The 14,854-nt window shown below is 35.5% G+C and overlaps 1 protein-coding gene across 1 annotated transcript; it reads right to left on the bottom strand.

Annotated features, from left to right (window-relative positions):
- Positions 1–2,879: 2,879 nt before the first annotated feature.
- On the bottom strand, positions 2,880–5,108 carry LOC107460153 (24-methylenesterol C-methyltransferase 2). Its single transcript, XM_016078480.3, has 2 exons — positions 3,857–5,108; positions 2,880–3,152 (listed from the first exon to the last, which is right to left on the bottom strand). The coding sequence occupies exon 1, from the start codon at positions 4,965–4,967 to the stop codon at positions 3,873–3,875; it is 1,095 nt and encodes a 364-aa protein (XP_015933966.1). The 5' UTR covers positions 4,968–5,108; the 3' UTR covers positions 2,880–3,152; positions 3,857–3,872.
- Positions 5,109–14,854: the final 9,746 nt, after the last annotated feature.

The following is a 14,854-nucleotide window of genomic DNA, read 5'->3' as shown; positions in this document are numbered from 1 at the left end:
AGAAGGTGATGATCTGTGACACTCATCACCTTCCTCAATCCATGAACGTGTGCCTGACAACCACCTCCGTTCTACATTAGATTGAATGAATATCTCTTAGATTCCCCAACAGAATCTTCGTGGTATAAGCCGGATTGATGGCGGCATTCATGAGAATCCGGAAAGTCTAAACCTTGTCTGTGGTATTCCGAGTAGGATTCCGGGATTGAATGACTGTGACGTGCTTCAAACTCCTGAGGGCTGGGCGTTAGTGACAGACGCAAAAGAATCAATGGATTCTATTCCAACCTGATTGAGAACCGACAGATGATTAGCCGTGCTGTGACAGAGCATAGGAACGTTTTCACTGAGAGGATGGGAAGTAGCCATTGACAACGGTGACACCCTACATAGAGCTTGCCATGGAAGGAACCTTGCGTGTGAGAAGAGGATTTCAAGGAGAAGTAGAAATTCAAAGGACAAAGCATCTCCAAAACTCCAACATGTTTCTCATTACTGCACAACAAGTAACTCTATTATTTTAACTTACAATTTTAAGTAGTTTGTAGTTTGGCTTTTTACAAATAAATCCAATTAACTTCTTTAGCCTCCTGACTAAGATTAATAAAATAACATTGATTGCTTCAAGCCAATAATCTCCGTGGGATCGACCCTTACTCACGTAAGGTATTACTTGGACGACCCAGTGCACTTGCTGGTTAGTTGTGCGAATCACAAATTCGTGCACCAGTAACCTTTAATTACCACAGTTCAATTTGTTGCTGAAAATTATTAATGAGCTGAATTTATTGTTTTGAGTTGAATTTTTTGTTGAACATATCACTAAGTTACTTTTTTGTTAGAAAAATCATTGAGTTAAATTTGTTGCTTATTATCATCACTAAACATTGATTGATGTCTTGATTAAATAATCACTTAACTAAATCTTTTGTTGTTGTAAATATTTTTTTGTTAGAATTTTAAAAATGTCTTTATTACAAACCCCATCAGAGCCGCCATCATCTCAAGGACAAGCATCATCAACTCATGATGTTACAATCAATTTTAGATAATCTTGGTATGTAGTTGAATTACTTGAACATTTTAATTGTCAGTTGCTGTTATGAATTATTCTTAATATTGATTTGTGAAAGTACACAAATATAGATCAATTAAATTTAGAAGATGATCAAGATAATGATAGATCGAGTAACAATGCTACGAAAGTTATAAATATAAATCAAAATGGGAAAAATATTGGTTAATCTCCAAATTTATTCTATGAAAATATAGATGCCGACTTTGAGATCATCCATTGGATTTGATTTATTGTTTTATCTTTTGGTCTCTCTTGTCAATTTAAATTGAGAAAGTATTTTATACTAGTGACTAATTTATTATCTCTTTTTACATCATTAGTTATGTTTAAGAATTGATACTTAATTTTATTAATATATTTGTAAAGACGTGTATTTTAATTTTTAATTTTTAATTTTATTTTTATTTTATTATGATCGGATCAACTGGGTGAATAAGTGACCCACCAATTAAACTAATGACTGAATAAACTGGTCGTATGACCAGATTAATAACTACTTTAGTTCTAATAACTATGCCATACAATAGCCATCACCTTACCTTTGATTTTTTACTTTCTTTTTTAATTGTATCATTAGACCATAATATACGGGAAGAAAAATTCATAGTTGTAAGTAAGGATGGCAAAAAATCCAGAGGAAAATGGTGAACCACTAAACTTCCACGAGGATTATCCGCAATCGAGAGGAAAATGGTGAACCACTAAACTTCCACGAGGACGGGACCCGTCTGCACGAATAAACGAGGATGAAGGTGGGGACTGAGGTATCCGCCCCATAAGGATCCGCTAAATCTCTGCTAAAGTGAAATTATTTTAATATCTTTTATATATGTATAATGTAAGTATATGTTTAATTTTTTTTAGTTTTACTTAAAAACAAATTAATGATTTCATAATATCTAAATATGTCCCAACTAATTATTCAAATTTGTATCATTACAAGAAGAGAATATTATCACCGAGCTATAATCATGGACCAAGATTTGTTATTTTGTTATGTTGAAAACTTTTTTATTTTGTTTTATTTTAGTTTGTATGTTAGAGATTTAGTTGAATAATGTTAAATTGGGTTAGTAATGTTGAATGTGTTTGAATTAGATTTTTTTTTGGACTTGGTATTTGAATTAGATTTGATTTGATACAAGGGTTTTTTATGTAACTGCAAGGGTTTTACTTTGGGCACGATCCATTGTTTCTGGATCGTTTGGTATTATCCAGAGGATTTTTGGGTACTGGTGTTATTAACATTTACGAATTAGTGTGCCATGCCCAAAATGAAACCTGGGATTCATACGACCAAAAAATATATATGTAGTTCGTACTGTTTAGGTTATGAATTTCACAGCCAAAGATTCATATTTTTTTAAACCATATTTGTAATTTTGTTAATTGAAACATAATTTAATTACACAATTAATTAATAACAATTATATTATTGTATGAGTATTGCTTTCCTTTAGTTCATCAATTACCAACCAGCCTAAATTTTATCGTAATATAAAATATCAGTAACTATAGCTCTATAGCCCCACGAAGAAAGATACTGAGACTACTAGTTTTGTCAGGATCACCGATCATCAGCATTATTAGGTTGAAAAATGCAAACAAAAATTAAAACTAAGCCGTTTGATCCTGACTTGTCCTTTTTCCCTTAGATGTTCTATTAAACTTAAACAAGAACCAGAATACACGCGTAGGGACCGCTAACTAAAACCGTATAAAAGAGTTTTGGTTGGAATTGTGCTGGTGTTAATGATTGGGTATTTAAGCTATACATAAGTAATAAATACACATTCGAAACTAACCAGATTTCCAATTTGGTAAATTGATATAATTCAATGATCCCATTACGATTCTTTTCCCACTTTAGGATATATGAGTTGACTAATTAGCATGGTGTACCCAGTGCATAAACCATGGTGGGAAAGAACCAAAGAAGAAAGGGTGTTAAATGTGATACACTTTTACTTAACACACGCCTAGGTGGCGTCGTCACGGGAACACGATGAGAGCAAGGATTGGCAGATCCAAAGCAAGTGCTGGCCAGATGTCGTTAACATGTGTGGCACGTCAGCTTTTAACAAGGAAGAAAGAAAAAAAAAACAACACAAAGCAGGGCCAGATTCAGATTCAGACCTCAGAAAAGCACAAGCAAGACCACGTTACGGGTACTATACTACGAGTCTAAAGTTAACACTAGTGGTTGCCACCTAAGCGCACGCTAGTGTAGATGTAGTCATCTAACATGTGCGGGTACAACTCTTATTTCATTTTCAGACTTTCACACATCTACACACTTTTTTAACCATCTAATAATCCCATCTAATCAAAATCAAAATCAAAATCTTTAACAACTGGCACCCTAATTCTGAAGTATGCGAGTTTTCGGAATCATTCAATCGAATAATTGAAGTGACCCCCCTCTCTCCCCTTAAAATACGCCAGTTAAATCAGACAGTTCTCAACCTCCATCAAAGACCAACCACCAAACAATCAGAAGGAATTCTACTAAATTAAAGGAGACATTAACATGAATTAATTATAAGGCGACTGCTTGAACAAAAAGCTAAAATCAAAGATCTCAAAAACCAAACTACACCGAGTTCACATAAATAACAATAAGCTAAATCCAAATTGAAATTAAAATTATAAAAAAAAAAAAGAAACGAAGAATAAATTTGGGGATGGTGGTGGCAGCTAGCGGAGGCACATTGAAACAGGTTACCAGGTTTTTCCTTTTTTTTTTCTCTTTTTTTTTCTTTTTCTTTAACAGATTACCTGAAAATGATGATGACTAAGATGAGGTTGTAGAAGTAGGAGGGGATTTTGGTTTTCTGCAGAGGACCATGTGCATCGGTGAGAAAATCCCAGTGTCACCACCTCTGGTCAAATAGTCAGCGGTCTTGAATAGCATCTCGTGAACATCCACGGTACCCTTGGGAGCAATCCCCAGCGCCGCCAGAACAGTGACCACAATGTGGTTCCTCCAGTAAGCGATCCGACCCATCTTGAGCCGGCTCCACCACGGCTGAGCCGGCGGTTTAGCCAGATCCTGCTCCTTAACCACCTCAAACCCTACCTTCCTAGCCGTCTCAGCAATATCAGCGTAGCTCCTAAGCCCAGGCAAAGCGTCACCTCTCTCGATTCCCTGAATGATCTCCACGTGTTCAGGGTTTTCCCCTCTATACTTGTCCGTCGTAACCCACTCATAAGAAACGTAGAGTGCGCCAGGTTTCAAAACCCTAAAGATTTGAGCGTACACATCTTCGAGCTTGGGTGCGTGACAAGTGGCTTCTATGGAGTACGCGCCGTCAAAGCTGTTATCAGGGAACGGCATCTCCAAGAAATTGCCGCACACAACTTCGCAGAGTGAGTCCAGCCCGGCCTCCTTGTTATGGATCCTGGCCCGGTTCACCTGGTACTCGTTGATGGTGATGCCCACCACGTTGGCTCTCGAGTGGGCTGCGATGGCACGCATGGGCCCACCTACTCCGCACCCGACGTCCAGTATTCTGTGACCAGGCTTCGCCTCGATGAGATCGACGGCCATCTCCTCGTGGAGGCGCGTGGCGTCACGGTGGGACTTGCCGGGTATTGAAGGGGAGAAATGGAAGGACTGACCCCAACCCCACTCGTAGATGTCAGTTACGAGGTTGTAGAATGTGTCGACGAAGTCTGGAACCTTCTCGGCGGTTTCGATTTCCTTTGGGCGGCGGAAGAAGGACCAGTATTGCTTGTAGTTGTCTTGGACTTTCTCGGCGGATATGGAGCCGCCGGACAGATCGGTGGCGCGCTTGCCCTTCTGCTCGGCGGGGCCCAAAATGCACACGAACCAGTAGAGGCCGCCGGCGAGAAGTGCTCCGGTACAGAAGAGAGAGAGCGAATCCATTGGGAGAGGGAAGAGAAAGAAAAGGGGCAGAGAATTTCTCAGCCTACTTTACTTTGGAGGCGCTGGATGTGTTAACTAGTTAGTACTCCTCTCTAGTTAAGTGAAGCGAGACCCTTGGTCTTTCTCTCCCACATATTTATTATTATTATTTTTTAATTTTATTATTCATTTCAACAAAATAGATACATCCTCAAAATAATAATCTCACGGAAAAAAAAAACACTAATGACAAATTATGTTATCATATATAGAAGAGAAATTTTTCGAATGGGTAATTTTTTTATTAAACCAAATTGTTTTAGCATATCAGATATTTTCTGCGACGTTATTATATTTATTTATTACTTATTAATTTCAAGGGAAAAAAAATCTTGTGTGTCTTTTGTTTTTGTGTCCGTCCACGTGCTTGACGCGTGAATTCTGGTTTGTTTTGTTTAATCAGATGAACAACCCAAGCCCCCATTGTTTAGGCGATGGTGAAGATCTAAGAAATAAATCTTCACATGAAGAAGACAAATCTAATGGTAATAAAAAGACATGTGGCTTGGTATGACATATAGCCAAGTTCCCTCGAATACACCATAAAACTTGTCTAATGTACCTGCTGCCGCATGTTAAACCTGTCGCCGGCCAAGTATCACCGAATGCCGCCTATCGTGTTGGAGATTGCCCCCTCCGGGCCACAACGGACATTGGACCCTGAATAATTTGGACGGCACTAGAGCTTGAGTTTAGCAGCTTAAAGGGAGTGTTTTGAGCCGCCAAAAAATAAGGAACAAGCAATTTCGAACCAATTTAAATTAGCTGAGTGATTAGTTCAATCTTTTGTTTAAATAAATGTTCGATGGTCCAATTCCACCATTTCAAAGCAGTAAGTATTTGTGTCTCAACAAATTCTTAACTAGAATTTAAATTTACGAACTTGCAGTGGAGGATGTACCACTTTGGGAGCACTAACGACAAACGTGCAGGCTAAGAAAGAGGGAACTTACAGCGCCGATGGAGTTATTGACGAGATGGCGCCAGGGTCACGGTGGTGGTTTGTGAGTCATTCTTGACTTCTTGTGATGAGAGAGGTAGAAATTAGGACCAAAGAAGATGACATGATCTTCTCTCATCATAAACACATGGCATACATCTTCAGAGGTAGAAAGGACAATTTTTCTTTCTTGATTATAACATCCACTAATTTTCTATTTTTCGTTAATTATCTTATTTAAATAAATAATTTAGTGTCACTATGAATACTTAATAATATATGAATTATAAGATATTAAGGGGTTAGACAAGAATGTATAATTCAAAAATTAAATTGTCACAAAAAATATTCAAAAATTAAATAAATATATTAAACTAAAGTTAACATTTTAACATAGAATCTGGAAGTCCTAAGATGGCCGCCTCAACCACATGTAGAGGTAATTAGATTTAAACTCACAAATTAATTACATTAATTATATTTGATAGGTGAATAACAAAAAGTTAACTTATAATCAGTTAATAAAAGAATTGAAAATCATGTATTTAAAATTCATATAAACTGGTCATTAGTTAATTTTTATTATTTTTAATTTATCCATTATTGATTGTTGATTAATAATTTAAGTTCACAAAATTTAAAATTAAAAAAATGCAATCACAAGGCTTTGACCTATCTTATTATTATTATTATTATTATTATTATTATTATCATTTTTAAAGTTATGAATTAGACTCAAACCCGCAAATTTTAAATAAATATGAAAAAACTATATTATTTAAGCTATAACTCGTTGATATTATTATTATTATTATTATTATTATTTCTAGAGTCTAAATTATTATTTATTTATTCTTTATTTTTTTCATGGGTTAAGTCCATTAACCTTATCCAGATTCCAGGGCTCCATCTGGGTGGGTAGGGACGAGTATTTGTCCTATTTGATTTCCCTCCATCCTCCTTGCACTCCTATACTACCCGCTTCACCCCTATCCGGAGTATTACTCTAACTCGGCCCACCCTTACTTGTTCTTCTAAAAAATAAATAACATTTTAATTTTTACATATTCTTATATAAATTAAGATAAAAATTAAAATTTATATTTAAATTAAAATACAAACATAAGATTTATACAATGTCAAATAACTTGAAATTAATAAAGTTAATGATTGATCATTACAAATTTAACACTATAATAAAAAAAATTGCATCATTAAATATAAGAGAATCTTCAATCTTTATTTTTGATCACTTTCCACATCTTCATCATCACTAAAAGTTTGAAGGTCAAAATTTAAACTTGAAAATAAAAAAAGATAGCAATTAATTGTCACCAAATTAAGAAGTTCTATTTCTAAAATAAAAACAGAATACTGTACATCGAAAACTTATTGTAAGATTGATACATACTAGAGATGAGTCCCCAATGTGCAAAACGGGCAGCGTAGCATCCCCATGAACACTGCAGTTGCAGTTGCCGTTGCGCCTGATTCATCCTCCTCTCTATTCATTTCAAGCCTTTAAAAAATGAAATACTGTCTAAACCTTCAATTGAATCGTACCAATATAGAAATCAATTCAATTAGACACATTTTATGGATTCCTTACTTTGTAGACTAGTTTATTGACTTTACCGTTTCAATAATTTGGTGTAAATTTTGGCAAATGCTTCCTCTCATGCTTTTTCAATGGCTTTGAAATCTTTTTCAACCAATATTAACCCACCTTGTAAGGGTTCAAGACACTCCTTGTGGAACTTCTTCCTATAGTTTGCACTGGCACATCAAATCAACAAATCAGATTATGTAAAGAATGATAATTCAACCCATTACATATCCTTAAATTAATTAATAGTATGTATCCTATGAAAGCAATTAGCAATGTGTATTAACATAGAAGGTGCTTGAAAAACTCAACAAAAACACTCCTAACATTAGCCTTATTGTCACTTTTAACAGGAGTTGATCCTTCTGAATTTGAGACATTATTATCTGTTACTTGTAGAGTTTTTACAATCACACATATTAACATATTAAATTATCATATGTTATATATATGTCCCTATAATCACTAAACATGACAAAATAGTGAAAATCATACCTATCACAAGTATTACACACTGCACTCACCTATCAACTCAATTCATTTTCATTTTTTGAATATTGTCAAATTTAATCGTATGATTTTAGGCATGATTGCCTTAGGTTTGAGTTTGATATCATTTTATTTTTGGATATGGTTGACTATTTATTCATCGGTTATTATTAGAAGGTTAGTAAAATTACCGAAACAAATTTAAACTATTTTAATGGTAGCCAAATTAAATTGATAACAGTATACACATAAGGATAATTAATTAAAAATCATCTTCACCATAAGACTAGTTTCAATGCAAAATCATGAAATGCAATATGTACACTTAATTCAATTGTGTTCACACGATAAACATGTAAGTATTTTTTTTTGAATAATAATTGATATATCAGATTTTTTTTGTTATAGGTTGTTGTTCATTATTTGCCAAATTTTCAGTTCAATTTTTTTTATAGTTATTTCAAACTGAGCTTCCTGTATTTTTTGCAGAGATGGTAGAGCATGCTTGTGGGATGACAAATCTACAAAGACAAAGGGGCTCAGAGACTTACCGACGGCCAGAAACAGAGAAAAAAAAGGCTCCAGTGACAGGCTCACATGCAATGGCGATGGTCAATCTCACAGGGACGACTACTAAGCGATGAATATGTGGAAGAACAAGAGAAGAAATTATATCTCACAATGATGGAAAGATAGAGAGCACGAGAGAGCAAGAGATAGTGGAACTTACGGAGCTGTGTGAGCTGAGCAGTGACATGAAGGAGCAACGGGACTAAGCGGTGACATCAAGGAGTTGTGGCGACGGCAACGGCGTAATGGCGGGGAGGAGATGAGAGGCTGAGCTAAGCTACAAGGAGCTTTGGTTCTATGAGGAAGAAGAAGAAGACGTAGGAGTTGGGGTCTAATGGTTGGTAGAGGCACTTAAAAACCCTAATCTCTAAAAACATGTATATATTATGTACTCCAGGGCGGGTACGGGCGAGTTTACCCTGACCTTGACCCCACCCTGCCCCGATCAAAACCCGTCCGCCTCGAGTCAGGTTTAAACCCGCCCCAACCTGGTAGATGCGGCTCGGGTATCCGTGGGTTCGAGTATTCCTGCCACCCTTGTCCATTCTCAGATCCCCATTGTTACTTGTAATTCTTTATTTCTTTGGTTCATCGCACAGAGAAAGCTCTCCATAGTTATTGTTGTAGGACTCTTCCCAACGGAATCTCTCATGTTCTTTGAATATGGAATAAATGAAGATGATGCTGCGTTTTCCGATCGAATCTCTCCATTGGCGGCGTCCTCAAGGAAGCTCTACCGTAGAGGATTGAGAGAACGAGCTCTCCACACAACCTTTTCTCCGCCAGTACTTTAAATTCCGATAATACTTCCTTCGGTCCTTGCTTCTTTGGCTATTGTTGTTTCCATTTTGCTGCTCATATCTTCATCAACGGTTGTCTTTACCTCGTCTAGTGTGTCCATCACACCGCTAGGATTAACTTCTGTTAAGATCCTTCTCACCGACGATGCTACTTCTCCATTATTACCGGCTACCGCTCCTCTAAGATCTAGGTTCGTCTTGGTTCCTACAACTACTCAGCCTTGATGATTAGATGGTGTTAAAAGTCAGTAACCTAACCCATTCTTAGCTTTATTGTTCCCTGCTCTTCTCCTGAATCCATCAACTTGTCACATTTCTCTGTTCACAACTAATGATATTGTTGTAGGCAGCGGTGATGTCCAAGTGTTTGGGAGCCAGTCTTCCATTGTTATGTTTGGATTCATTTCTTTGTCTTGGTACATATATTCATTTTTTTATTTTTAAATTGTCTAGCACATTAATTCCATATTTCCAATCAACTCTTCCTACATTTCTTTTCCTTCAAGTTTTATTTTTCTAATTGTTTGCAATATCCATTGTCCAAATGATCTTATTGTTCACGCTGTTGGTACTACTTGAATTTTCGCTCTAAACCATGTGGGTCTTGTCCATGGACATAGAAAGATAGCATGCTCTAAAGTTTTTTCTTTTTCTCTGTAAATCCTACATATAGGATTATTAGTAACTTTAAATAGGTTAGTGCCCACTGTAATATATTATGTACAATTTCTCATAGAAAAATTTTATTTTGTTTGGGATTTGTATTCTCCATATCTCATTCCTATACCTCCTTATTATTCTCACTCAAAGATTTTTGTTTCTTTTCCCTCGTATCTTTTTCCTCTCTCGCAATATAATATCTTGATTTTACTGAATATTTTTCATCAAAGTTATATGGCCAGATAAAACAATCTTCTTTATTTACTATATTCACATGTGTGTGTGTGTAGGACTGCTTCTTTTAGCTCTAAGAAAAAAATGTATTGAATAATTCTCTCATTTCATCCTTTCCCTTCTACCAACAAATTCTTTATCTTTGTTGCTCTATTATTTTGAAATCCTGATATGTGAATCTTTTCCACAATTCAATTATCTTTTCACACATCAATTTTGCTATCATCTCTTATATTACATCTTCTATTTCTCTTAATGAAGTCATTTCCTTTCACTAAATTTTTTCACACCCACAAATCTTCTCTTAAGTTTTAGCCTCCCAAGCTCTTTCATCTGAGAAGTATAATTCTTTTAGGATACTTAGCTATATTGAGTCCTGATTTTCGACTAATATTCATACTTGCTTTGCTAAGTAAGCAATGTTTTGACTCTCTAAATCCTTGAATCCCAATCCTCTCTTTCTTGTTTGTGGTTATATTTTTCCAATCTTTTTTTTTTAATTTTCTCTTTCTTTTTTGGTACTAGCCCACCAAAATCTAGCTATTTTATTTTCCAATTTCTTACAAAAAATTTTTAGAAACTTCACCACATTCATAGCATATGTAGGTATTGCTTGAATCATTGTCTTAATAAGGACTTCTTTCCCAACTTAGTTAAGTAATTTTTCCTTCCACCATTTAATCTTTTTTAATACCTTTTCTTCAATCCACTATTGGGCTTTGGATTTTGATCGTTTCCATTTTGCTGGTAACTCTAAGTATTTTCCTGGATTATCCCAAGAGGTAATTTCTAAAATCTCCTCAATGTTTATTCTGGTTTAAATTGATACTTAGTCTAAAGAAAAAATTAGATTTTTCTAGATTTACTCTTTGGTCATATGCTTCTATGTAGGCATTCAAATTTGTATTAATAGATATATTACTTTTCTTTTTGCTTTGAAAAAAATAATGCAATCATCTGCAAATAATAGATGGGTTATGTTAAGGGCATTAGGAGTTAACTTTATTCTTGTAATATTTTTTCCCTTTTTAGCTTTGTCCATTAAAATTGTGAAAACTTCTACTGCTATAATAAACAAATAAGATGATAATAGGTCTCCTTGCATTAATCCTCTTTGCGGCTTGATTTTTGTTGTGAGTTTTCAATTAATATTAAATCTGTAGGATGCTCCTTACAGCTCATAAATAACCTAACCCATTTTTTACAAAAATCAAAAGCCTTTAACACTATTTTCAAACAATCTCATTCTAATCAATTATATGATTTATTTATATTTAGCTTAATTGTCAGACATTTTATCCCCTCTTTTTCTTTTTTAGTAATTCTAAAAAAACTTCGTAAACAATAATAATATTATCTTGTTTCAGCCTTCCTCCTACAAAGTCACTTTGAATTGGAGATACAATCATATCCAAAATCTTCTTTAGCCTTATCACTAAAATTCTTGATATTATCTTATCTATAACAATATATAATGGCAAAATATAGGTTTTAGTGTCCAATTTTATTTTTTAATATTGTCCTTAATAAACAGAAGTTATTATTTCATTTTTAAACCACTTGTCATCTTTTCTTTCCATGTATGATCTATAATTATTTCAAATAAAAAAGACTTTCACTATTTTACTTTGCAATCAATCTGTCATAACAACAACTCATTTTCTTCTATTTTATTTTTATCTATACATTCCTTATTTCAAACTAAAAAAGTTTTCACCAATTTTCTTTTTTTTTCTAAATACATAATATGGAAACCTCAGTTCAAAGTACTTAATATGGCCAGTGATTCTTATTCTGTATAACTTACTCCCATGGATTTGCATGAAACAAACCAACTTTATTCTCTCTATGATTATTTCCAGTCCTAAAATGCCTCGCAATGACATAGATGTCTACCTACAGCCTCTGATCGATGAGTTGAAGCAGTTGTGGGCCGGGGTTGATACATTTTACTTTGTGAACTAGCTTATTTACCCTCGTCCGTTCACGAAAACGCGGGAACCCTTGCTCATTTAACACTACATCCGAGCACCGATGCAGCGGCTCTTGCTCATTTGACACCGTACTCGAGCCATACAGCGCGTTGCTTCCGGGCAACAACCTAACTTTAGCGCAATAATGTCTTTGATTCATGTCATGGAGGTTCGACTAGGTTTTTATTTTGGTTGTCGAAGACCTAACACAACCCTCCTCCTTTATCCGGGTTTGGGACCGGCTATGTACCGCAAGTGTAACATAGGCAGAGTTTATATTGAATATGCCAATGATTTTTTTTATTTTCATAGAGGCCTCGCTTTCTACTTCTTAGACGAGTTAGTCACACTCTTGCACCACCAGACGTCATTCTCCCATACACGAGGGAGGTTGGTTTTGGTGACATAGTGCATCTCATAGACTTTATGTTTCATAACACCCTAATGTCTACATTCTTTGAGCGTTGGCGTCCGGTGGCCCACACTTTTCACCAGCCATAAGGTAAATGTACCATCACCCTGCAGAATGTGGTATACCACCTAAGATTACACACTGATGGAAACTTAGTGAACAGTTGCTTGAGGGACTTTCAAACATGGTATCAGCACCCAACTTGGGATTATGTAGAAGAGCTTCTTGGTGTTAGGCTCCTCAGCAGTCGGAGAAGAGAAAAGAGTTGTTTTCTATCATGGTCATGTCGCTTAGGGACAGAGTGCGGCATATTCTAGTTAAGCCAAATCCCGACACTCTCTGCCAATACATGAGTTGTTACATCATGCTATTAATTAGGGGTTATCCAATGATAGATAAGACAAACAATCTTGTTCATATAAGTGGCTCCCCTTGTTGGTCGACTTTGATCAATGTCGCAGTCTGTGTTGGAGATCTGTGGTGCTTATATTTACTTATCACTTGTTGTGCTTTGCAGCACATTGCACTACAGCAGACATCACGGGATGCATGCCACTGTTAATGTCGTGGATATACCATCAATTTCCTATATGGTGCCCATTTGATAGGCAAGCGTCGACCTTTTTCCGTTGGCTGTGATGTATATATATTTATTAGCTTTTCATTTAGTCTTTTTTTATTAATTAATATTATTTTTGCATATGATCACATTTTTTTTTCTTGTTGCATGTGGTGGTAAGTTAATAGGTATGGTTCATGTCCATCAATATTAGGCTCTTTAACGCAAACAAATAATGCAAACAATGAGTTGCAAAAGAATCAGACTCTCACACTCAAATACAATTCCTTTTTCATTATTTCTTATGTGACAATTAGGATATACACTCACAAAAACATACTCCTACTGGACATTATTAATCAACTTACTGAAAAAGTTCAGAAGTACGAGTGTAATTTTTGTGAAGAATGCTATTACTTGCATCTCCTTATATAGCTAAAAAATTTGCCGTTTTATATCTGGTTTACACAAAACGAGATGATATTTTCCGTATCTCATTTATATTAAACTCGAGATCACTTTTTTTATATCTCGTTTGCTTAACTGTACACCCTAATTTTATTTTGTTTGCACTCGAATCACCTTTAATTAAATTTATATCTTATTTCGTTTATAGTATAAAAGAAATATGCCTATAATTAACTCATTTTTATTGTAAATGAAATAAATAATAAAACACAAATCAATAAAGTATCTCCAAATTATCTATATATGTAAATAAAACATTTAAATTATTTATTTACAAAACAAACTAGTTCAAGCATATCTTTCATATCAATTATGAAACGGGATTCTCAAAATTCAAAGGGATAAGTACTTTTTTCATCCCCAAGGTCTGGGGTCGAAATAAAATTAACCCCGACCTTTTTTTTATTAAAATCATCCTCAACGTTCAAAAACGCTTTAAAATCATCCTTTCCCGAATTTTTGGACCAAAATACCCTCATCATCATCATTCTCCTCTTCACCTTCCTCACCACACCACTTCCACTGCCACCAACATTACCACCACCACCACCACCACCAAGACCACCAAACAGCAACAACACCATACCACCACAACCACCATCAACAGCAAAAATACTATACCACCACAACCACCATCAACACCAACACCACCACTAGCATCAAGCCCCTCACCGTAACTCCCCACCCCCTCACCCCACTCCCTCACTGTAACCCCACCCCCTTCCTCATGCCCCTCTCTTCATGGTCATCATCATCATCATCATCATCATCATCAACAGATTTCATCAACAACAAATTTCATCAAAAATTCAGAAATTCAAATTTCAGCAACAACAAATTTCATCAACAACAACAAATTTCATCAAAAATCCAGTTCACAGAAGAAGAAGAAGAAGAAGAAGAAGCGGTGGTGCGGTGCGGTGGTGCGGCGGTATGGAGAAGAAGAAGAAGAAGAAGAAAAAGAAGATAGTCGTGCGGTGGTGCGGTGTGGTGCAGCAGGACGACAAAACAGCAGGGCAGGGCGGCGGTTTCCCTTCTCTCCCCCTCCCCCCTTTTTTAGCGGCCTCCCCCTCCCTCCATTTTCTTATTTATTTATTTATTTATTTTATATTTATTTTATTTTATAATTTTTTAATA

The sequence above is a fragment of the Arachis duranensis genome, chromosome 8 (assembly GCF_000817695.3).
Source record: "Arachis duranensis cultivar V14167 chromosome 8, aradu.V14167.gnm2.J7QH, whole genome shotgun sequence".
Lineage (NCBI taxonomy): Eukaryota > Viridiplantae > Streptophyta > Magnoliopsida > Fabales > Fabaceae > Arachis > Arachis duranensis.
Note: the sequence above shows the minus strand (reverse complement) of the source record. Positions and strands in the feature narration are given on the sequence as shown.